This window comes from Triticum dicoccoides, chromosome 3B (assembly GCF_002162155.2).
Source record: "Triticum dicoccoides isolate Atlit2015 ecotype Zavitan chromosome 3B, WEW_v2.0, whole genome shotgun sequence".
Classification (NCBI taxonomy): Eukaryota; Viridiplantae; Streptophyta; class Magnoliopsida; order Poales; family Poaceae; genus Triticum; species Triticum dicoccoides.
This window is the reverse complement of record NC_041385.1, coordinates 617269716-617295474: the sequence shown is the minus strand read 5'-3', so window position 1 is coordinate 617295474 and position 25759 is coordinate 617269716. Positions and strand designations below refer to the sequence as shown.

The following is a 25759-nucleotide window of genomic DNA, read 5'->3' as shown; positions in this document are numbered from 1 at the left end:
GCATGCCCCGGTTTTTGTATAACCGTGAGGGTATTCGGACACACTCCGGAGTGTTGGGTCCCGAGGTTGAAGCGAAAAGGTCCGCAAAGACAAACGATCTACAATCCGGCTAGAAGGCATTTTACATGTCATTTTAAATTACATCGTCAAACTGACTGATTGTACTCCTCTTCTATCCCATCTAACAGGCTGTCTAGTTTATAGTCCCGTTGGGAATATTTCGCGGCCAACTCTACTTGGCCGTACATCAGGCTCACAGGGATCTCCTTCCCATCGGGCCCCACAGGTCCGACCTCGGCCATGTGGTTTGGATCAGCCTTTGTGTACCGCGTATTCACCATGGCCTAGGCCTCCCTGGCGCCTTGACGGCAGGCCGATATCTTCCACAGACGGAAGCGCTGCTGTACTCCCTGAAGCTTCTCAGCAAGCCCTCCAAGACCCTCGGGTAGGGAGCCGGAAGGCCATAAGGCCTGAACGATGCCGCTCATCGCCTACCAGACATGTTCGTGCAGTTGCAGCAGCTCGGGAAGAAGGTCACCTGTGGAACCAGGCATTTCCTCCGCCGGACGACCCGTGAGCACACCTACAGACACATTTTTGTCAATCGACTTCCTCGCCGAACTCTTCTTTTCAAAAGAGTTTGCTCAAGCACTTACTATAAATGCCGCGACGAAGCCGCCGACTCTCCTTTACGGAGTTAGACAGCTGGACCCAAACATCTTTTAGTTCTTCGCCCAGCTGGGTGTTGGCATCTTGGAGTTTGTTCCTCTCCTGCTGCACCCTCATAAGCACCTTCTCGCCGGCCTTCAGCTGGCGCAGCAGATGTTGCTTGTCCGGATCTAGTCCGGCACCCTCTGCAATATTATTGTCAGACTAAACACACATGCCGCACTTCATAAACTACTTCTCTTTTCGAAATATGTATTACCAGAGGGGGTCTCTGTGGCTCCCCCGGCGGCGGCTAGTGCGGCCTCAAGTTGGGCCTTGCATTCTTGAAGCTCCTGGGATAGGTGGGTATTCTTCTCCGTAAGATCCTGCATAACAAATGATCCTTAAATCAGTTAGTTTAACTATTTTAAGTCTCGGGGGCTACTGGCATATATAACTATTAAAATTCCTCACCCGTATGTCTTTCACATACTGCTCCGTGGCTCTGGTTAAACCATCTTGAGCAGCACGGAGGTGCGCGTCTCCCGCATTAAAGGCATACGACGCCTATGGGGAGAAACACGCGTCACGAAGAACTGTCCGACGACGCCTGTGATTCATGGCGCTCTCCACCTCAGCCCTGGTGGCGGACAACCTGTCGGCATCCTCCGTTGGAGGAGCATCCGGCTCGCGCCTTGCGCTCGCCTCCCCCTCCAGACCAGGTGTTGGAGCCTGGCTGGCGGAGGCTTGGTTGGCAACCTCTCTGGACACAGTCCGGCGAGCGCTCTTTCTCCTGGAAGAATCATGAGAATTAATATACCTCCCAGGAGTCTTTCTCTTAAAGACAATGGTGCGCCATACCTTTGCGGCGACGTTTCGATTCGCGCCGCACTTCTCTTCCGCCTGCTGGGCCGCACTGACCCTGGTTGGTCAGTCGCCGCGGGCTCGGCTTCCCGCCGTAAAGGCACCTCCTGCGAAGCACCGTTGGTACATGGTGGTCAGAAATAAGCATTAAAAAAGTAATGGTGTCAGGACTTCGGTCGTACTCACCTGGGAAGCCGGAGATAAACCGGGGTAGTCAGCCGTAATGGCGACTAGAGCATTGTCTATGCTGAGTTGGTGGAACACCCCATCAATCAGTTCCACCATTATGTCCGGATCCTCCCCGGAGGCCGGATCAAGGGATCTTCCCGGATCCTCGGGTTGTGGAGTTGGGCTTTCTATGCCCTCCACATCCCGGCGCAGTTCCTGCGTCGAAATCATAAAGTAAGACAGTTATCTTTGAAAGCACGGATCGGATATATAAACGTCCGCTTACCCAGCTCCGAGGGTTATTCATGGAGAATCCATTCAATGGACTCGTGCGGAGGAAGTCCTCCTTCTCCCCCTTATACAAGCCGGACAGGATCTTCACCAGATTGGCGGCCGATCTCGGTCCCTTGCGGCCATGACGAGTGGCGTCATTCTCCCCGTTGAAATCCCACATGGGGTGGCCCCTATATTGGAGCGGTTGCACCCCTCGCATAACGCATGTGGCCATGACTCCAATCATGGTCAATCCGGAATGGGCCAGTAACCTTATCCGGCCCATCAGATATTGGACGCTCCTATCATCTTCCCGTTGAGGGCTCCACGGGCACCAACTCGGGCGTTTCTTCAGAGGAGCGTTGCTAAACTCCAGGAGGCCGATCCGAACTGGATCTGGCAGCGGGGCGTCTTCCATATAGAACCACTCCGAAGGCCAGTATTCGGACGCCTTCTTCGGGGTTCCGGATAGATATCCGATCCCGGTGATGCGCCATATTTCGGCTCCGCCCACTTGATATATCGACCCCTCGTGAGAATGGGGTACGAGGCAAAACAATCTCTTCCACAGCGCAAAATGGGGCTCGATGCCCAAGAACAGCTCGCAAAGAGCTACAAAGCCCGCGATATGCAAAATGGAGGCAGGTGTGAGGTGGTGAAGTTGGAGTCCATAGAACTCCAGGAGCCCCCGGAGAAACGGATGTATGGGAAATCCAAGTCCCCTTATTAGGTAGGGGACGAAGCATACCCGCTCTCCTTTAGAGGGATTGGAGACGCTCTCCGCCTGCTTCCCACCCTTGTAGGTGGCCAGTCCGGCTCGAACCGGAACTATAAAGGCTGGGGGAAGGTATCCCTCTGCTTGGAGCGTCACTAACTCGCTATGCGGGACTGAACATCTCCTCCAATCTCCTGGCTGAGGACTGGGAGCGCGAGAGGAGGATCCGCGTCGACTGTCCATGTTGGAATGGATTTTTGTCAGATGCGCTTCGATGAGTGCTTGCGGAAGGAGGATGGTGTGATTCGGATCTGGATCCTCGCCTCTCTTATAGGCGGCTTATTCGTGCAGCTAGGGGGGTAAAACGTAAAAATACCCTAGCTTTTCGCATTCGTACGACACGTGGAAGAGGGCCATTATTGGACGTGGAAGCCAAGGAGCGCAACATTTATAAGGAAACCGGACACTATTCGGCAAACACATGGAATATGGAGGAGAACCCGCCTTGCAAACGCCAAACTACAATATACGCGCCGGACTCGTTGTCATTGAAGCCTGGTTTGGGGGCTACTGAGGGAGTCTCGGACTAGGGGGTGTCCGGATAGCCAAACTATCATCATCGGCCGAACTCCAAGACTATGAAGATACAAGATTGAAGACTTCGTCCCGTGTCCGGATGGGACTTTCCTTGGCGTGGAAGACAAGCTTGGTGATACGGATATGTAATCTCCTACCATTGTAACCGACTCTGTGTAACCCTAGCCCTCTCCGGTGTCTATATAAACCGGATGGCTTTAGTCCATAGGACGAACAACAATCATACCATAGGCTAGCTTCTAGGGTTTAGCCTCCTTGATCTCGTGGTAGATCTACTCTTGTAATACCCACATCATCAATATCAATCAAGCAGGACATAGGGTTTTACCTCCATCAAGAGGGCCCGAACCTGGGTAAAACATCGTGTCCCTTGTCTCCTGTTACCATCCGCCTAGACGCACAGTTCGGGACCCCCTACCCGAGATCCGCTGGTTTTGACACCGACACCGTGTATATGAGGGGACGACCTGCTGGCGGCTTAGGGCAAGAAACAACTCATCGAGAGCCGGGCATAGCATATCTCGCTCCCTGATCATTGAAACATCAATACCAACCCAACTAGATGTAGGCCTTACCTTCACCGTAAGGGGCCGAACTAGTATAAAAATCTCTCGTGTCCTTTGTCCCGATTAACCCCTTCAAGCTTCCTAGTTGCGATGGCTCCACAACTAAGTCCTTTCACGAGGACATCTGACGTGACAATTACACGACAGTTGGCGCCCACCGTGGGGCCAGCGCACGGTGGATTTGAGTTCTTGAAGGGCAACTTCAAAGGGCTCAAGGGATACGTAGTGGGCCGGATGACCAAGAGTCGTCGCGGCAAGATCTACATCGACGACGAAGGCTGGGGCCCCGATGCCAGCTCAATTGAGTACGGGTACCGGGTCCCCTTCGGAGGGATCCACGTCTTCATCGGCCGGATTGGTGAGCCGGGACCTGAGCCGGACAACTTCACCGACCTCGTCGAGACGGCTCAGCGTGCGAAACCCGCCCGAGCTCAACCCGGCATGAAGCGTGTCTTTGTGGGCTGCATCCACGGAAAAGAGCTTACTGAAGGACCTGAAGATGGTGGTGAGACGACCATCCTCTCTGATGGTGATTCGTCCACCGGTTCAACAGATTCGCTGTATCAAGTACAAGATGGCGTGCTCGGGGGCTGTTCCGATGGCTTCAGTATTCCGGACCCCTGTGAGTCGCCGAATTGGGCAGGAGTCTTCATGGCTGGGACTCAACCCGGCCAAAACTCTATAGTCGCGGCTGCAATTATGTCTGGGATAGGAGCGGCCGGGGCAGGAGGCCCTGTGCGCCCGCCGACTCAAGTGCTGATAGACCTCATGGACAAGCTTACGGCCCTGTTAACCGCCACGGTTATCCCTGCGAACAAAAATGAGCATGACGCGGAGGTGGCACGGGTACGTGAGGAAATAGCTCAGGCCAAGGAGGCCTTGGCAGCTGAGGATACTAGACTAGCTACGGAGCGGGCGGCTCTCGACGCCCGGGCATAGCGGTTGCAGTCAGAGGCTTACCAGCTCACGATGAGCTTAAACGCGTCCAATGAGGTAATAAGGAGGAGACACCAGAAGACCCAATCCCGGTTACCTCCGAATTACGACCCTCGGGTTCTTTTCACTACACCCGGAGCCGGCCCAAGTAACCCTCCAGATGCCAATCAGTTTATGACATCCGGAGCAGGAGGACCGGCTCAGCGTCGAGAGATGCCACCTCCTCATGTGAGCATGGCACCACCACGTTATGTGCCGATACCGGAGGGTCACTTTTCCAACCCCATGGAGAATTTAATCGCAGCATCAGGGCGTCTAGCGGCTCTTCCAGTGGACAGTGATGATCCAACAGCGGTGGAGACCCGGAGGATCGGGGAACTTGTCCAGACGGCCCTAGCTCAGCAAGAGACCTATTCTTATAGCCGGGATAGGATTCATTCAACTCCTCCGCCTTGGTTAGCACCGCCTCGTCAGAACCAGAGCCCGAGTTACAGCAGGCATATGGAGTCCGAAGCTTTATCAAGCAACGCCCAACACCGTGACCAACATGGTGGCTATAACCCGGTGCAAGACCGAGTACGTCAGGAGAACGAGCGGGCGGCTCAACAGGCGGCTCATCAGGATATTCCAGAGTATCCAACGACTTCTATTGAGATGGGAGTAGCCACCAGAACCGGTGGCGTTCCTTATTTGATACCGGCCTTGCGCAACGTGCGCCTGCCCAAGGACTTCAAGGGACCTCGAAAGGTGCCGAATTACACGGCCGACTTACAGCCTGGAGCATGGATTGAGAGTTATGAGATGGCCATGGAGCTGTTAGAAGTCAGTGAAGCGGCAATGGCTAAGTACTTCACCATGATGTTAGATGGAACGGCCCGGTCTTGGTTAAAAAGTCTGCCACCCAATTCCATTGGTTCGTGGGAGGAGTTAAAAGCCCGTTTTATCCAGAACTTCAAGGACACCTGTAAGCAATCTATGTCAATCGTGGACTTGACGAATTGTAAGCAGGGGGAGGGTGAATCCAGCACCTATTGGGTACGCCGGATCAAGGAGATAATTCATTCATCTGATAAGATGGATGCCGGCTCTGCAGTCCTCATGTTGGAGAAAAATTGCAGCTTTGAGCCGCTGAGGCAGAAACTGGGGCGCCTTAAGCGTGACTGCAGGGATATGGGTACGCTGATGGCGGCTTTAGTCAAATATGCCGATTCTGATAGTACCAAGGATCCCGCGTCTGACGATGAGAAGACAGGGAAGGGAAAAAGGAACGGCAACGGAAAGGGTCAACAGCACAACCCGGTGAATCAAGGCGGCAATAAGCGTAAGGCGGACGGCAACCCGGAGCTTGTAGCCAACGCTAATACACAGGGTAACAATCAGAGACGTAAGGGTAAGTGGCCTCAATCCGGCGGGTCAGGCCCATCTCTTGAGCAGCTACTCAATGAGCCCTGCCCGAAACACGGCACTCGGGAGCACCCCGCTACACACCTATGGAAAGATTGCACGATCATGAAGGCGTTTAAAAATTCCAATACCTTTGATGGTAATCATGGATCTAGCGGTGGTTCAGGGGCTGGCGGCTTTCATGGCCCGGGCGGCGGTTCAAATTCCGGTTTTCAGGGACAGCCGGGTGGAAATAATCCGCAGCAATCTGGTCAGGGAGGACAACAGCAGCAGCAGTCGGGTTATCAGAGCCATCCGAAACAGTTGAGTGGTGGGCAGTACCATGTGTTTACCACTAGCTTATGCAAACCTGACCAGAAGGTTCATAAGAGGGTCGTAAATTCGGTTGAGCCGGCAATTCCTCGTTATTTAAGATGGTCAGAGCAACCCATCATTTGGAGCAGAGAGGATCACCCTCCACGCGTCGATAATCCGGGTCAGTTAGCCTTGGTGGTAGCACCCCAGGTTGGTGGATATAAATTCACTAAGGTACTTATGGATGGAGGTAGCAGCATCAATATACTCTATTATGAGACCTTTCAGCGTATGGGGTTCACTGAGAAGAATCTGAGAACATCCAACACTGTTTTCCACGGGGTGGTTTCAGGCAAGTCGGCTTACCCAATTGGCAAGATTGAATTGGAGGTGGCCTTTGGAGATGAGTATGACTCCAGGGCTGAGAAGTTGACGTTTGAAGTGGTCAAAATCAGGAGTCCATATCACGCTCTGTTTGGGCGACCGGCTTATGCTAAGTTCATGGCATGGCCGTGTTACGTTTACTTACAGCTCAAGATGTCGGTTTACAAGGGCACCATCACTGTGTATGGGAGTCGAAAGGTGGCCTTGGAATGTGAAGAAGGCGATGTGGCTTACGCTGAGACTGCCTGTGCTACGGAGGAGCTCAAATTCTATCAAGACAATGTTGACCCGGCGGATATGACCTCCCTCAAGAAACCAACTACTGAGCATGACCCAGCGTTGAAGTTTAAATCGGCCGCTGAGACAAAGCTTGTTGACTTTACCCCGGGAGACGCCTCTAAGCAGTTCAGTATCAGTGCCAATTTGGATCCTAAATAGGAAAGCGCGCTCATCGAGTTCATCCGTGAGAACAGGGACATCTTTGCATGGAAACCTTCTGACATGTCGGGTGTACCAAGGGAACTCGCTGAGCACACTCTCAATATTGATCCGAAGTATAAGCCGGTCAGGCAGTTTCTCCGACGGTTCAACGAAGAGAGATGGAAAGCTATTGGGGAAGAGGTTGCCCGACTCTTAGCAGCCGGGTTTATTGTTGAAGTTTTTCATCCGGAGTGGTTGGCTAACCCGGTGTTAGTGCTCAAGAAGAACGATACTTGGCGGATGTGTGTGGATTACACGGACTTAAACAAGGCTTGTCCGGCTGATCCCTTTGCTCTTCCCCGTATTGATCAGATCATTGATGCTACGGCGGGTTGTGAACGTTTGAGCTTCTTGGATGCTTACTCTGGTTATCATCAGATCAAGATGGCAGTTAAGGACCAGGAGAAGACAGCTTTCATCACTCTGTTTGGGGCCTTCTGTTATGTATCTATGCCATTTGGACTCAAGAGTGCCCAGGCGACTTATCAGCGATGTGTGCAGAACTGTTTGCACGATCAAATTGGGCGTAATGTTCATGCTTATGTGGATGACATCGTGGTGAAGTCTAGAGAAAAGGAAACCTTAATATACGACTTGAGAGAGACCTTTGACAATCTCCGGGTTTACAAGATGATGCTTAACCCGGCCAAGTGTGTGTTTGGTGTACCTGCAGGCAAGATCTTGGGTTTTCTGGTGTCAAAAGAGGCATTGAAGCTAATCCGGAGAAGATCACGGCGATTACCTCTCTAGCTAAACCGGCGTGTATCAATGATGTTCAGCGCCTGGCGGGACGTGTTGCTGCTTTAAGCCGGTTCATAAGCCGGTTAGGGGAGAAGGCCTTACCACTATATCAGATGATGAAGAAAACAGACACTTCCGTCTGGAGCGATGCTGCTAACAGTGCCTTTGAAGATTTAAAGAGACAGTTGTCTGAGCCACCGGTTCTTGCGGCTCCCATTGATAGAGAGCCGCTATTGTTATATGTGGCTGCTAACTCGCGGGCCGTCAGTGTTGCCATCATGGTGGAGCGTAAGGAGGCATGCAAGGAGCATCCGATTCAACTGCCGGTTTACTACATCAGCGAGGTGCTCATTGAGTCTAAACAAAGGTATCCACATTGGCAGAAGCTTGTTTATGGTGTGTTCATGGCAAACCGGAAGCTGAAGCAGTACTTCCAAAGTCATCCTATAACGGTGGTAAGTTCAGCTCCTTTGGGAGACATCATTTAGAACAGGGAGGCCACAGGACGAATCGCCAAGTGGGCTATTGAGCTTGGGCCTTATGATTTGAAGTATATGCCTCGTACTGCCATCAAATCTCAGGCCTTGGTGGACTTTATCAATGATTGGACAGAGTTGCAGGCACCTGAGGAGAAGCCGGATAATACGTATTGGACTATTCACTTTGATGGGTCCAGGCAGTTAGAAGGATCAGGGGCTAGAGTTGTTTTAACTTCCCCTCGAGGTGACAAATTTCGTTATGTGCTCCGACTCATGTTTCCCTGTACTAACAATGCAGCTGAGTACGAGGCCTTGCTCCATGGTCTCTGGATGGTGGATGGCCAAGGAAATGAATTTGAGCAGGGTAAGGTGTTTGGGCGACTCAGATCTCGTGGCTCAACAGGTCTCGGGCACATGGGATCCTAAGGATCCCCTTATGGCGGCTTATCGTCGTGAAGTAGATGCTGTAGCTGGGCACTTCAAAGGGTATCAAGTGGAGCACATTGATAGAAGGAAGAATGAGGCGGCTGATGCGCTAAGCCGGTTGGGATCTCAGCGTAAGCCAGTGCCGCCTAACACCTTTATTGATGTTTTGCATAATCCTTCTGTCAAGGTACCTACCGAGGAAGAGCTTGCCGTGCCAGACTCGGAGGCACAGTTGGTGGTCGCACTTCACGCCATCCCAGATTGGACATTGCCATACTTGGCTTATATGACCCAGGGAGAGCTGCCTGAGGATGAGACCTTGGCGAGACAAATTCAGGCGGTCCAAGTCCATGACAATTGTTAATGGTGAGTTACATCACCTCAGTGTCACAGGGGCATTCCAGCGTTGTGTGTCACCTGCGGAGGGTCAAGAGATACTTCGAGAGATCCATGAAGGAGATTGTGGTCACCATGCCGGCTCAAAATCTCTGGTGGACAAGGCTTTCCGTCATGGTTTTTATTGGCTGGCGGCTCATGCTGATGCAGAGGATCTTGTTAGCAAATGTGACAGATGTCAAAAATTCTCACGACGAGCCCATGTGCCGGCTCAAGAATTGAGGATGATTCCAATTACTTGGTCGTTTGCAGTCTGGGGGTTGACATGGTGGGACCCTTCAAGAGGTCTAAGGATAAAAAGACACACCTCCTGGTGGCAACGGATAAATTTACAAAGTGGATTGAGGCAGAGCCGGTCAGTCAGTGTGATGCAGCCACAACAGTTTAATTCATCAAAAAGGTGATCTTTCGTTTTGGTTTTCCACATAGCATCATAACTGATAATGGCACTAATCTCTCCAAGGGTGCCATGGAAGAGTTCTGTCAGCGAGAGCATATCCGGCTTGACGTTTCGGCTGTTGCTCATCCTCAATCCAATGGTCAAGCAGAAAGAGCTAATCAGGAGATCTTAAGGGGTATCAAACCACGGCTCTTGGTCCCTTTACAGCGGACTCCGGGTTGTTGGGTGGAGGAGTTACCCTTTGTGTTGTGGAGCATCAACACTACGCCTAATAGATCTACAGGTTATACGCCTTTCTTCATGGTTTATGGAGCAGAGGCAGTTCTGCCAAGTGATATTCGGCACGATTCGCCCCGTGTGGCGGCTTACGTGGAGGCTGATAATGAAAAAGCTCGACAGGAGGCACTTGACTTGTTGGATGAGGAGCGAGACTTGGCAATAGCCCGCTCAGCGATTTACCAGCAAGACCTTCTTCGCTATCACACCCGCCGGGTCAGAAGCAAAACCTTTCAGGAAGGCGACTTAGTGCTCCGGCTCATCCAGGATCAGTCTGATATGCACAAGCTATCCCCTCCTTGAGAAGGACCCTTTGTGGTCAGCAAGAATCTGAACAACGGGTCATACTACCTCATTGATATTCGAGAGCACAAAGACTCACGTAAATCGGAGGAAGAGACCCGCCGGCCGTGGAACATAGCCCATCTTCGGCCTTACTATACTTAAGCCACCGGCTCTCAAGATGTATATATTTTGACGATGTATATATTATGAAGTAATAAAGCAGGACCTCTGTCCTTTTTTATTTACCCTCAAAAGTTTATATGTATTTTTTGTCAGATGGTGGACACAACCAACAGGGAGCGGATCATATCTGAATCCGGCTTATGATCATATCTGAATCTAGCCATGATCACTTGGGGGCTTCCTGTTCAAACATAGGTCGTATCCGAACCAAAGAGAACATAGCTGTCGATACCCACTTGATCGGCATACTGCCAAACCTACTTGGGGGCTTCTTGATCATATTTGAATCACAGCTTAACCCCTTTTGGTCTGACGTGGATCATATTCGAATCAGCATCATTAAACAACTCTTATGGTCACTTGGGGGCTTCCTGTTCAAACATAGGTCGTATTCGAACCAAAGAGAACATAGCTGTCGATACCCACTTGATCGGCATCGCCAAGCCACTGGGGGCTATATGATCATATCCGAATCTTAGCTTAACCCCTTTGGAACGGTTTACTGATCGTATTCGAATCAGAAGCCTGTAAATTATTTTGACTATCCTGCGACCTTGTGAAAGGCATTATGAGATGTTTTTTGTCTTTCCGGTTTAATATTGGTCACACGAGGTTGTTAAGTGCCAGGTGAGCATCATGTCAGCAGGAAAGATTATCAAAGGATCGCAGAATAAGGTGAGTAAATTCAACACACCACGGAAGCAAAAGCCAGAAATATAGCAGTGCCGGCTTACGAAAGTATTGAGCACTAGGAACATGCGCGAAGGCATGTCAAACATTGGGAAGTTTTTTCTACCCTATTACAAGACTCCCCAAGTCTGAATAAATGAAGCATTGTTTTTTGCAAAAACACCTGGCGATTCACTCCTTCGGCGGGCTTGAAGACTCCGGGTTATCCTTCTCCGCTTCTCCGTCGGCTGTTTTGTCCTGGAAAGTTGACGAGGCCCAGTCAATGCCGTTCAAAGCTTCAAACTCAGCTTCATCATCTATTAAACCGGATGGGTCCACTTCAGGGGCAAAAGTATGCTTATGAATTGGAGGGATCAGGCTGATTTGATCATATGGAGTGTTTGGAATTCTCCGGTTCTCACTGTCATAAGCCGGCGCATACTTGCTAAGGTCAGTGTCGTTTCCAATAAGGGTTGCCACGGGACGTATGGCTTTGACGCAGGCGGTGAAATCATGGTCGTCAAATACAGTGCCGTCTTCCTTCAGACTTGGGTATCCAAGGGCAAGGTCGGCCGGGTCTAGTTCTGGGAGCCATGCTTTAGCCCGGCTCAATGCGGCTACGGCCCCGGCCCTTGAGGACGCCCGCCTTAAGTCTTGGATCCACTGAGGAAGAAAAGCGAGGCTCTTCAACACGTCTTGCAGAAGGCGGGGATGTGGAGTTGATAAGGCTACAATGGCCAAGGCGTGTTGTGACCCGGAGTATAGCTGTTCCACTAAGGTGTAAACTGCTTTAAGCTTGATCAGCATGTTTTGCTTCAGGTTGGTACTCCTGGGGCCTGTATGTGCACAAGCATAACAGTCAGTCGTAAGTAATTATTACAATAGTCATTGTAAGGTTACAATGTTTGAGGTTTTGCACAATAACTTACCGAAGATGGCTAAGACCATTTGAGATATCTACCGTTTTAAGTCGGACAACTCGGTTGTTGCTTCTGCAAGAGATGCTTCTGCTGTCTCGGCCCGAGTCACCAGGGAAGCCTTCTCATCAGCCCAAGCTTTCTTCTCCGACTCAAAATTCTTCTTCAACTTCTCATTTTCAGAGATGCTGAATTCAAATTTGGAGTTGGCCTTCTGAGTTTCAAGTTCTTGAGTTTCCAGACGACTCTTCAGGACAGTAAGCTCCGATTCAAATTGACTGGTGGTGGCCTGCATTGACACCACGTTATGGTAAGGATCACGGTAAGGTAACATTCAAGTCCCAAGCACTTTACAAGTAAATATACTTGGCACTTGGGGGCTAATGTAGGCTGAAGAATTTTAAACCTCCCATGACGGGTCACACATATTAAGTCTCAAGCACTTTACAAGTAAAGATACTTGACACTTGGGGGCTAATGTATATTGCAAATTTAAAAGCCTCATGTTATAACCGGGTTAAATAAATTCTTTTTGAGCTGGATAAGCTAACAAGTAAAGCAGATTTCTAAGTCTACAACATATTTATTCATAAGCAATAGACTTGGGGGCTGGTACAGTATGTAAGATTCAGGTAAAAAGTATAAGTTATACCTCAGATTTGTGCTGTATTTGTTTTACCATGTCAATTTCCAGGTCACGGCTATTATGCACTTGATTCAGATAGCCCGAGACTATATCACCAATGCTTAAGTGAGTATAATCAGTAATGTCCTGCTTGGCTTTTCGGCGTTCGGCAAGTTCTTCCTTGGCAGTACATTTGGCAAGGACGGTAGGCCGCCCTGGTTCAACAAACTGAGACCTCACAATCTCAACTCCCGGTTCATTTGTCTTGACCGGGCTAGGAGTATTCGGGTCATTTGTGTTGAGAGTATCTTCGGCGGGCGGATCAGAGGTTGGCACTGGAATATCAGAAGCCGGATCAGGCGGCGGTTAATGGGTAGAGTTGTCTGGAGAAGACGCATTAATCACCGGTTCAGTTACAATCGGGTCTTGGGACGGCTTATTCTTCTTCGCCCTCTTGCTGGGTTTCACTTGCATGCTGTTAACAAAAGCAGAAGGATGAATACGCAAGCATGGGTAAAGTAAAGTTCAAAGTGCATAAGGTTACATTACCCGGGAGCAGTTTTGAAAGCCGGCATGTTTGACTACATGGATTCACCGGAAGAAGGAGAGGTATCCTGATAATTGGAGTCAGACGAATTGAGAGGATGACGAATTAAGCCCGCTAAAGGTAAAACAGAACGTAAATCGGAGATAACCTCAGTCCGACGCTTCCTGGTTACATCAGGTAAGCCGGAGGAGAGTTTCGCATCCTTGTTGTTCCGGGTCTGCCTCCGGTTCTCAAGCTGTTGTTGCTTCAAAAGAAATTGAGGATCTTGATAAGCAAGAGCATGTGAAAATCTTACTTTCCGGGCCACCCTTCGGATCTTTTGCTTTGGCAAAGGCTCTGAGTCGGAGGAGATTATAGTTACCTCTTCATTGGCTGCTTGACTGTTCCCCGTATCCTCCTAAAGGGATAGAATGTCAGACAGGTAATGACAAGGGAATTAAGAAAATTTAAAGATTACCTCTTCATCATCCGAAGAACTATCCTCCAATCTGAGTAAGTCGGAGGCGCTGGGTTTCTTCTTCTTCGAGGTTCCCGTCTTGGCGGCTTTCCTTTCGGCTTTCTTGGTTGTCCTGGCTTGTTTGGCAGCCTCATGGTCGTATTTGACCTTCCAGAAGTTATCATTGGCCTGTGGAAAAGGATAAGGAATTATGAATACCAAAAAAGGTATAATATAGCAGAGAGTATTTATTAAGATTGATAACTTACTGCAAGGGCCGGGTTCTTCTTGCAAAAGGGAAGTAAGCCGAAGGCGTTACTCGTCATAGTGCCCTCCTTCAGCAACGACTAGGTCATAGCATCCACCACATCATCTGGTAAGTCGTCAGGACTATGGCGTAACGGGTCATCCTTTTCGCCTGTATAAGTACACATTAAGCCGGGACGGCGGCTTAATGGAAGTACTCGCCAAGAAACCTAGACTCGAACCAGATCAATGCCGTTTAAACCATTTCCCAAGAGAGCTTTGATCTTGTTGATGGTGGGATTGAGAGGCAGACGTTCAACGACTGTCAGTTTGTCTGGTAGCGGATGGTTGGACTCAAGGCGCATGGCGCGGAAGCCGGGCAGAGGCTTCTCATCAGCCGGAGAAGTGTCCTGACAGTAGAACCATGTCTGGTTCCAAGATTTTGGGTGACTCGGCAGCTCAGCATAAGGAAAAAGACAGTCTCTCCGTCGCTGGATTGAGATGCCGCCAAGCTCAAGACTGGGCCCATTGGCACGTTCATTTTGCCGGTTCATGTAGAAAAGTTCCCTAAATAATAGCAGACTTGGCTCCTCTCCCAGGTACACCTCGCAGAAGACTTGGAAATTGCAAATATTTGACACGGAATTGGGTCCGATGTCTTGAGGTCTAAGGTCAAAGAAATTCAAAACCTCCCTGAAGAATTTTGAGCCGGGAGGAGCAAATCCCCGGCTCATATGATCCGTAAAAATTATTACCTCTCCTTCTTTGGGTTGAGGCTTTTCTTCAGACGGGTCAGGGGCACGATAAGACATGACCTCCTTTTTTGGCAGATGGCCAGATTTCACAAACTCAGCCAGTTTGCTCTTGGTAACTATGGATGGGACCCAATTGCAAGTTACAGGGGCCTTGGTAGCCTTAGGAGCCATGACAACAATTGGCCTATGGAAAAATAAGAAGATCCGGTTCAATTTTTACCCGGGAGAAAATCCTAATTATTCAAGGTGGTGGCTTAATGAGGGTCCTAATGATATAAGGATGACTGTGCAACAATATTTAAGCCGCTACAAGTATCAAGAGCAGTTCAAAATTCTTCAGGTCATGAGGAGCAACTAAGGTTCTGTGTCAGTTATTTAAGCCGGACACCTGGATAGTTGTGTTTAAAGGCATTTAACATAAGGAATTTTCTGGGTGATAAACACAGGTTTCGTAATCTTCTGCAGATATTTAAGATCAAAGGTCTGTTCTGATAAGAAAATTTTCTAGACCTAAAGACTAACGCAGACGTGTTCATAGGCTCGAATGAGGCTTTTATACAGAGAAAGGGATCTGTTTTTTTATCCAAAATAAGTGCGAAAACAACTACCGCGGCCATATTATATCGTTCTCAGATCAGACGAGGAGTCTAAGAGGAAAACTAACAAGGAATTGGCTCTAATGGTGATGAACTCTGACGAACTCGAAGAAGCCCTAATGCGGATCTAAGCAAGGAATGGAAGGGAACTTACGGATCTGGATGGGCTGCGGAGGATCGTCACGTTTCTCTGGTCCAACCAGGTCGATGCAGCGGCCTGAGACGGTGAAGACATGAAGCTCGACAGCGGCGGCGGCGGAGCTCGAGAGGAGGCGAGAGGAGGAAGACGACTGAAAGAGGGAAGAATGGAAGATCAGGGTCGCGCCTATTTATAAGAGAAGGATAACTGAGGCGGCGCGAGAAATGAGGAGATAAAATTTATTATCCAGCGACCCTGACGCCTCGATTCTCGGGATGGTCAGTAAAGGCAAAGATCCATTGGAAGATATGACGGAGTAAAAATAAGTTTTATTGAAGATGACGTCACGGTGATTTAATCCGGATCCAGATGATGACGTCACGGCGGGTTAAAATCTTCATGCAAGACAAAAGACTAAGGACAGTTCCATAAGATATTTTAAGATTGACATGAACAGGTTCAAATCAATCTTGGGCCTAATGTTGGGGATATAACTATTTGTGTAAGCCGCCCAGGAGGGGCCGGGTTACGCAAAGAAGACTTACCAGAGAGAAGCCCAAGACCAAAGGTGAAGATGGCGGTTCATAGAGGGCTTAAGGCCCGCAGGCGACTTAAGGCCCGTTGTAATAAACCGCCATAGTAATATGACATGTATCATAAGGTAGACTTAACTAGTCACCGAGCCGGACACTGTTTATAAGCCGGCCGGGACTCTGTAAGCCGCAGGACGTCAACCCGTGTATATAAGGGGACGACCTGCTGGCGGCTTAGGGCAAGAAACAACTCATCGAGAGCCGGGCATAGCGTATCTTGCTCCCTGGTCATCGAAACATCAATACCAACCCAACTAGACGTATGCCTTATCTTCACCGTAAGGGGCGGAACTAGTATAAAAACCTCTCGTGTCCTTTGTCCCGATTAACCCCTTCAAGCTTCCTAGTTGCGATGGAACTAAGTCCTTTCACGAGGACATCTGACGTGACAATTCCACGACAGCTCCCGTCCATGGCGATGAGCTGCAAGGCAAAGAACGTCGCCCGGAGGGAGCGACGAAGGAAGCAGCGCGAGCGGGAAGTGGTAGCCAAGGATGTTGAGCACACCGATGAGGATGTGTCCCTTTCATTGTGCCCGGTCACCCTACATCCATCCATCCTACCGCTGACAAGGAAGCCACCGCCCGCCCGCGATCAACAATGATCTGATGACTGCCTAGACGATTCTCGACGCATTTTCATAAACGGAGGCGCGGGGCGACGAGGTGTGCGACTCACTGCAACTCCGACGGACGTGGACGAGCATGGATGGTGTCGGCTCCCGGTCTACCTACATCATGTTCGACGGAATGTCCCAGTAGGAGACGGTTCAAATTTTGCTCCATTTGGTATCGCTTCATTCGTTATATAGTTGCTATGCCATTGGACCAAATAATTGCATATGCCATTGAATTAATTAGTTGCATATTTTGTTAGTTTATTTGGAATCATGACCATTATAAAAGAATTTCATGTCAGACATGATCACTGTGGGTCAGCATCCTACGGACCCTATGGAATGACTCGCGGGATCCAAATTGTCCTATGTTTGGTGTTGAGAGAACATCGCGCACTAACAAGAAAAGAACGACAACGATACCCAAGGCAAGAGGTTCGACATTCATAACATTTGAGGATGCTTTGTTGGTTAAATCTTGGTTGGCCACAAACATGGAAACAAGAGGACAACAAGTATTAGGAAAAGATCCACAAACACTATCATGAAAATAAGGAATACGTGGTGCCGCATCTTATAAATACCACTTGCAATGTGGCTTCTCTCCAACATAGATGACCCACCATCCAAGATAGCGTGAACAAGTTTGTCGACCACTATGCTTCCGTGCTTGGCCTAAATTAAAGTGGAATTAGAGTCCAAAGTCACGTAAGTTGAATTGCTTCATTTCGTCATAATTTGCATTGCTAGTTTTTATGTCCGATTACTTTATTGTTTGATGGATAGTGTTGGCGGCCACTTCGAACCAACAAACCGAGAAGAAACCATTCGGTTTTAGCTATTGTTGGATGAAATTGAATGGCCAACCAAAGTGGAATTAACTTGTGGAAGACCTCAAAATTGGCAACAAGAGGTTGAAGAAAAATGATGGTTCAAACTCCAATCAATCCATTGGATTGGATGCTGAAGATGAAGAAGTTGTTGGGAAGAATGGTGACGGTAGAGAAATCTGTCAATACCCTTGGTAGGGTGGCGAATGCGGCCAGAAGTGTCAGAGCGGAGGTCGCACAAGGGGGTTACCTAGGTTCGGCCCTCTTATTGAGATAAGACGCTGCATCATGCTTCTGATTTGTATTCATGGTGGTGCACCTCGTACGAGGGGGTTACAGTGTAGAAAAGAATACGGCTACCGAGATTACAATCGGTGTTGTAGATTAGAATGGCTACCCCTAGCCCCGCTTATACAGACGACTGAGGGCTAATGTTTACATTGGGGGTCTAACCAACCTCACGCCGCCGCCATCTTGGCTTGCACGCCAAGATGATCTCTCGATCTCTACCTGGGCCTCTGCCCCCTTCAAGAATGAAAACACATGCGGGCTCCTCAACAACCGTGGCATGTCTTCACGAGTCCAACGTCAAGGGGTTTTCGAGCCTACTGAGTGCACGGCTTGTGGAACAACACCTTTATGAGTTCAGAATGACCAGCAGGGAGCTCCGAGGGCTCGGGCTTCCCAGCGTGCTCCATTTATCCTGAGGCCTTTGTGGCATGAGGTTGTATGTCCACCTGCATGTTCTTCATTGTTTTGGAGTGTCGCGCCTTGAGATCTGCATGCCTAGGATACCATGACTTCATAGTTTCGGGGTACCTCATCTTGAGCTTTGCGCTCTAGTTATCGAGGCGTCGCCAGCCCACGTCTTGTCATGTCCCGTTATTAATGGCAAGAAAACTGAACACATTAGTCCGATAATATATATGTTGACATGAATTACCAAAACCACCAAGCAATCAAATGTGCTTTCAGTACGCGATGGCTTCGTATTTGGTCTATCCTGCGAAGACTAGAGGACATCAACCCATTTATGATAACGTCAACCCGACTGAAGCATAGGGTCAGAAAGTTTTTCTCCCATCATGGATGATGGTATACTCTTGGATAGAATCTACCTCATCTTAGGTTGGCGTTTTTTGTTGTAAAATATTTGTTTTTGTTATTGTTTGAACGAGTTGTCTGTGTAATATGCAGAGGCCGGACATTCACTCAGTTCAATTGTATCACGTCGATATATCAGTCCTCCACATATGAGTCGTGGCTAATCGATGATGTTTTTTCTCTTTCAAATCAGCACATTTCGATCTTTGCTGTAGTTACTGCTATCACATGAAAGTTCATTTTAAATAATAAGCTGATGAATCACTGAAAATACGCAAATTTACAGGGGAATGTTACAAATCATGGTGGAAAATCAAAACCCCTAGTAGAAGTACAAAATAAAGATCACAAATACCCCCCAAATGGCAGGAACTGAGAATAGAACGTGTGGGCAGCCTTCAATATCCCTGGTGTTTGTATCTTTGCCGGTCATTAGCACATTGGAAGATCAACTGGAGGCGCCTCCAGTGACTGTAGCTCGCCATACCCGTCCTCGACCAGAAACGCCATTGCCAGGCCCCAGGTGATGTGCACATCGAGATGGCAATGCATGAGCCACACCCCCGGGTTGTCGGCGCGGAACCGGATGACCGCCCAGCCGTTCACCGGCACCGCCACGGTGTTCCTCTGCGGTGGGTTCTCGAGGTTGAACTTCGCGGCGTCCTTCTCGGCGTCGTAGTTGCCGAAGCCCTCGGCGAGGATGTAGAAGTCGTAGCCGTGGAGGTGGATGGGGTGGTTCTCCGGCGTGACGATGCTGGTGTCCTGCAGGACGACCTGCACCACGGAGCCGAACCTGAGCTTGTACAGCTTGGTCGCCGGGATCGGCTGCCACAGGCTTTGGCTGACGTTCTGCGCCGTGTAGTCGAACTGCACCGGCGGGTTGGCCGGGAAGTCGGTGGTGTACACGCCCGGCATGTCGTAGTAGTGCGCGTGGAGGAGGGAGGTGGCCTTGGGGAAGACGAACGAGACGTTGTTCATGCTGGCCGTGAAGCGGGTGTTGTTGTTCGGCCCGGCGCACAGCTGCCCCGGCTCGCAGTTGAACAGCCCGAGGCCGACGGTGAAGAAGAGGTTCTCGTCGACGGGGCTGGGTATCTCGACCTTTCGCGGGCTCTTGATGCCCGCGGCGAAGGCCGTGGCGGCACCGGTGTCGTTGAAGGCCGGGAGGGTCGGGAACGCCGGCGGGATCGAGGGGCCGAAGTCGGTGGTGCAGCCGCAGTCGTACTCGAGGATGGCGGTGGTGGTGGTGTTGTCGAACGCCACGCCCTGCGTGGTGACGTAGCCGCGCGCGGCGATGTAGTACCGCGTGGGCGCCTGGTCCATGGTGACGAGCACGTCGGTGGTCTGGCCCGGCGCGATCATGAGCACGGAGGTGACGAACGGCTTGGTGTAGGACGCGTCGACGCCGACGACCGTCATCTTGTGGCTGGCGATGGAGACGAAGAGCTCATGGTTGAGCGCAGAGTTGATGAACCGCAGCAGCGCCGTCTCCCCGGGCTTCACCGAGATCGCCGTGGTGTCTGCCAAGAGCCAAAGCGAACGACACACACGTCGTCAGTTTACATGTTCGTGTCACGCACGATGGCTGCATCGATCGCCAGCGAGATCAGTAGCTAGCAGTACCTTGGCGGGAGCAGTTGTAGAGGTCGCCGGGCTGGCCGTTGACGGTGAAGGCGTCGGAGACGTTGGGCGCGCCGCCGGTCCTCTGCGCCTCGCGGATGACCTCGACGGGGTTGGCGTTCCACCACTCGCCGAGGAGGATGGGGACCTCGCGGGCGGGCTTGTCGAAGGGGTAGGGCTTGTCCTCCCGGGGCCGGATGATGAGCGCGCCGTAGACGGTGGCCCGGAGCCAGGAGCTGTGGGCGTGCCACCACAGGGTGCCCTCCTGGCCCTCGATGGTGAAGCGGTACTTGTAGCTGCCGCCGGGCTTGATGGGGCACTGCGTCACGAACTCGGGCCCGTCCGCCCACCCCGTCCTGAACTGCCGGATGCCGTGCCAGTGGATGGTGACGTTGTACTGCGCCTGGTTGACGACGTTGACGACCAGCGTGTCCCCCTCCCGGACCTCCAGCGTCGGCCCCGGAAACTGCCCGTTCACCGTGATGATGTTGTGCTCCTCGCACAGCCTCTTCACCGGCGTCTCTTGGACCTTCACAACACAAAACAAACAATCAGCAAAGCCGTACCCCAGAAATGTTGCTTAGAACCATGGTCTGCATTGCTAGTAGGAGAGACAGGGAGGTAGCTAGGAATAGGATGACGTACGATGAACTCGTGGTGGTGCACTTTGGTGGCGCCGGCGAGCAGGGCGGACGCGAGGCAGCCGAGGAAAAGGAGCAGCCCGGAGGACGCCATTGCCGGTCCACCGATCGCTGATCGGTGATCGCCGATCTCCTCGTCTACGCCGGCGCTCTCTGAGATGGGGTGCTAGCTAGCTAGAGAAGGTCTTCTTGTTGTGGCTGAAGGCTCGAGTTGAGTTGGCGATGAGACTTCCAGCGTCGAGGGGGCGGTATATATAGCGTTCGGAGGAGCAGGGTTCAAATGCGCTCGTCGTCGTGTTCCTGCCGTCCGGCCTGCAGCTGCGGGTTGGTCGATTAGGTTGTGATTTTTCTGCGTGGGGAAGCTTTTGGCGGGCGGCCATGCTGCATCGAAGTGACCTGCTTCGATCGAGCCCTCGTGTGTCATGTCAACCCTGCAGATGGTTTGGTGCACCCACTGGACTGCCCATGTGCGTTTTACTTGAGAATGACACGAAAGGTGCGTTTTACTTTCCACCGTGCTTTTGATGTGTGTCACATCCAGTTCGGTTACATGACTCACTTGATCTGCGTCGAGTCTGGAAACATATTATTGCTCATTTAACGGTCGGTAGTCATAGCAAAATGACATTAACGGTCGGTATATAGGGACGTGGAGTTTCTGAGCCCGAGCTCAAATGAGCTCCGGTGAACAGAAAAATTCGAAAATTTTAAAAGAAAAAACTGACTTTTTTTGGGTGCAAACATTGACAAAATCTTTACGTGCTCACAAAATTTCATCTTGAAATCACATTTTTAAAAGCCGTGGAAAAAACAAGATTGATGCTCCAAAAATATTATTTTCGAAGGCATTTTGAAGTGCTCGTTTTGTTGTTTTCTTTTGCCATGACTTCCAGAAATGTCTTTTCAAGATGAGATTTTGCAAGCACGTAAAACTTTGTCAGTGTTTGCATAAAAGAAATTCAGATTTTTTTGATTTTTTTTCTTTGGATTTTACTGTTCACCTCGAGCTCAAATGAGCTCAGGAGCAGAAGATGACTTTTGGGTAAATAGGGATTACTTTTCTCTCGACTTGTGTCCACCTTGCGCCGTTTTCAAAGCTTTTTCGCAAAGTTGACACTGTGATCTTCAATCAGTGGTATGCAAATCCTCTCGGTCTTTGTTTCTAGTTTACACTGTTGATTTGTGGTTTTAGAAGCTACATCATGCAGATGAAGTATAGTTCTGACTTGGGTTACAAACTTATAATGTACCATTGTGATTTGTGATTGGGGTGGTTATGGTTAGCTGTTTTTCAATTTGAAAACAATCGACTATTTTTACTCATTTTCTTTGATCTCAGCAATCTCGATATGATGGCAACATCGGCTAGAGGCGAGGCGAGCTCTGATACCGAGCCAAGGACAGCGCAAACAAGAAAACACTGGGTAGTGACGAGACAATCTTTAATTGAATTGGGGCAGAGAATGATGCGGATGCGGCAACACATGCAGAGGTAAAATGGTACTCCCTCCGTCCAAAAATACTTGCATCAAAATGGATAAAGAGAAATGTATGTAGAACTAAAATACGTCTAGATACATTCTCTTTTATCCATTTCGATGACAAGTATTTCCGCGCAGAGAGAGTAGATGATGAAACAAGCAAATGGTCACATGTTAGAGGCTATCGTCTCAAATAGGCTAGTTTAGGGAGCTTTGGTTCAAATATAGAGTCACCGAAACTATGGCGTTTCTTCCCTCTCAAAACCTCATTTGATACCCCGCAAAAAAAACTCATTTGATATATATTTTTTGTCGATTTCGGCTGATGGGTCTCGCCCATCAGGGATTCCAGCTGGTGGGTCTGGCTCATCAGGGCAATGTGTCTATAGATGAAATGCCACTCGAGAGATGTGTTTTCTTGGAGGTATTTCCAACAAGTATATAGATTTTTTTAGCCAAATAATGTGGTATGGAGCTTGACGGATTAGATAACCCACACCTCACTTCCCCTATCCAAGGCAACGGCAACCCAGCCGGTGGTGGCGACCCATCTACAGTTAAGCATACCCACCGTACAGACGGAACCCGCATGCGAGCAATGTCCCATGCGGCACAACAGTCAAATTAGACACAAAATGACAAATGGATAGGCACTCCTAAATAGTGTACAGAGTGGTTAAACAATAAAATAGGGGTACTTTGGCCATTTAATGCATGCAAAATGATATCTATCAAATTGTTTGCGGAGTTTGCTCACCATCTTTGGCCAAGAACGCGTCCTTCACGGGCATCTCTAATTTCAAATGTTACAAAAGGTCAGCGGAGTTTGCTCACCATCTTTTTCCCGATCGGTTAATCTGCCGCTGTCAAAAGCTAGCGAATGCAGAGAGCATACGGGCTACGCTTCATACCATAGCTTTGCTAAAACTTGTGTACAACGCAACCTGTTGTTGAAATCCAATGATTAGGAGTCAACCTTGACATCTTCTACTGTTTAATCTGTCCTACGAATGGTTGGCCAAATGGCCACCATAAAGATGCTTAGACTGAACTTGGTCGAAATGTGTGTGTGTATGTGTATGAGCTGGAGTCTTTTTGTGTTGACCTAGTACCAAAGAGGTGGATTTGGTAAGCGACATTGGTGCAGGTGTCAAATATTTGTTCCAACAACAAATCAATCTTGTGACGATGGCAACAATGGCAACCACACCTGATTGCTCAGTCCCACATGCCAAGCCTGCCTCGCGCCTCCTTGGAAGCTAAGGCTGTGCAACACCTCAGCCCGCCATGAGACGAGTTCCCAACTCCTCCATCCATCCATCCATATACGACTCCCCCAAAGAGTTTGGCATCGATCAGCTCAAAGTCTACCGCCGCGTAACCCTGAAATAGTAGAAATTCTCTCCATTGAGCTTTTTAAAACCGGGTTCACAACAAAAGAACGGAGCCCTTTTGAATTCGTTCAGAATAATGACACTAGAACAGCACCAGGTTCCAACTTTTACTAGAATAGCCTTGCCTTTTGATCTTCCTCCATGAGGTAGCTCCGGCGAGCAGCTGGTTCGTCCAAGGACTTCCACGGACGGCCACGCCCTACGAGATGCGTCAGAGGATCTATCTGATCTGGTCTGGTCTGGTGAGTTAGGAATGGCAGGTGGGAACAACAAAATAGCGCAAAACAACAACCCCGATCCACACCCCCAAAAGCCCCAACCGACTGGAGAAAATTGTCCAGATAAGTACAGTAGCTGGGCGTGCAATCATCCCTGACAGCGCCACTTGATTGGTGATTATTGTGTCTGATAGAGTAGATAATTTCTTATTGTCCCTCCATGCCGCATGTGCCTGATTTCCTTTTTGGCGGAACGGTTTCGGCGGTTGGAGAAAAATGACAGGCGCCGTGCGCATGGACCTTATTTAATTGTGGTATAAGGGTTGGTTAAGGCATGCTCAATGTCTTCTAACCACAACTGCAAATGCACTTTTACTCCGTAGTTTATGAAGTTGTTAATCTATCCGCTGGAGACTTGGGTTTCAATGTATCCTTGTGCTACGGTTTTAGTACTACCATCTGGGTTCTGGCTATGCAGATCGAGTATAAACTTGGTTTACGTAGTTCTTCAATGTTAGTTTTCATAGTGTCGACGCCGGTATGACGAATAAGAGAATCTACAACTGGGCCCATCAAACCCTCTATATGTCCGGATGGACAGTTCGATCACTGCTCGATCACGAAAATGCCACTCAATCGAACCCCCTCAAATCAATCATATATGTCCGGTTTGTCCGGCACCCCTACGCCCAGCCCATATGTGAGGCAGATATGAGGGTGCCCGGACGCGTCCACCACATCTAATTGACAGGTGGGCCCCATGTGTCCGTTGGAAGGTCCCAAGTCGGCATTCACGCCGCCGCTCCGGCGGGCCGCTCAAGGGGCCAAGCCCGATTATTTAAGCCAGACGGCGAGCCTCAACCCTAGCCACTCCCATCCCATCTCCTACCTACTACAAAATGCTAACCCCGAAGTGTCGACTGGAGATCCAAATGAAGATGCACGCACGACGCGCCGCTCGCATTGCGGCCGACCTGTAGCCGAACTCTCCAGGGGAAGAAGAGGATGCAGTGCCGAAGCAGGAGGAGGTGGAGGCGCCATACACTAGTAGAAAAAAGGCCTATTGTCCCGGTTCGTAAGGGCTATTTGTCCCGGTTATTGAACCGGGACTAAAGTGTGGGTACTAATGCCCTAGACCTTTAGTCCCGGTTCTTATACAAACCGGGACAGATGAGCCTCCACATGGCCGGGCGGCGAGCCCAGGCAGGAGGCCCTTTGGTCCCGGTTGGTGGCATCAACCGGGACCAATAGGCATCCACGCGTCAGCATTTCAGGTGCTGGGGGTTTTTTTTTGAAAGGGGGGGGGTTAGGGGTTTGGGGGGGTCAATTTAGGTGTTTCATATATTGTGTTAGCTAGCTAATTAATAGAGAGAAGTGTCCTCTCTTATCTCCGTGCTTGGTCGACAGTACGTATTACACGTATAGAGGGGACTAGACACGCTAGCTAGTAAGCAAATGAAGGAAACAAAAGATCGTCATGAACATATGCATACAAAGAGAAGTGATATCGACCACCTCTCCTTCTCTGAGAGATTGGTCGAACAACAAGTTCTCGTATATCTATCAGACGCTACTGGCTACATATATACAATATAATTATCTCTTACAATATTGTCGGTGCAGTGCCGGAGCAGGAGGAGGTGGAGGCGCCATACACTAGTAGAAAAAAGGCCTATTGTCCCGGTTCGTAAGGGCTATTTGTCCCGGTTATTGAACCGGGACTAAAGTGTGGGTACTAATGCCCTAGACCTTTAGTCCCGGTTCTTATACAAACCGGGACAGATGAGCCTCCACATGGCCGGGCGGCGAGCCCAGGCAGG

The 25759-nt window shown here is 49.8% G+C and overlaps 1 protein-coding gene across 1 annotated transcript; it reads right to left on the bottom strand.

The window, feature by feature from the left end:
* Positions 1-18823: 18823 nt before the first annotated feature.
* LOC119277454 (laccase-3) lies at positions 18824-21056 on the bottom strand. The gene is made up of 3 exons (XM_037558738.1): positions 20851-21056; positions 20209-20734; positions 18824-20105 (listed from the first exon to the last, which is right to left on the bottom strand). Exons 1-3 carry the CDS (start codon positions 20938-20940, stop codon positions 19021-19023), a joined length of 1701 nt encoding a protein of 566 aa, XP_037414635.1. The 5' UTR covers positions 20941-21056; the 3' UTR covers positions 18824-19020.
* Positions 21057-25759: the final 4703 nt, after the last annotated feature.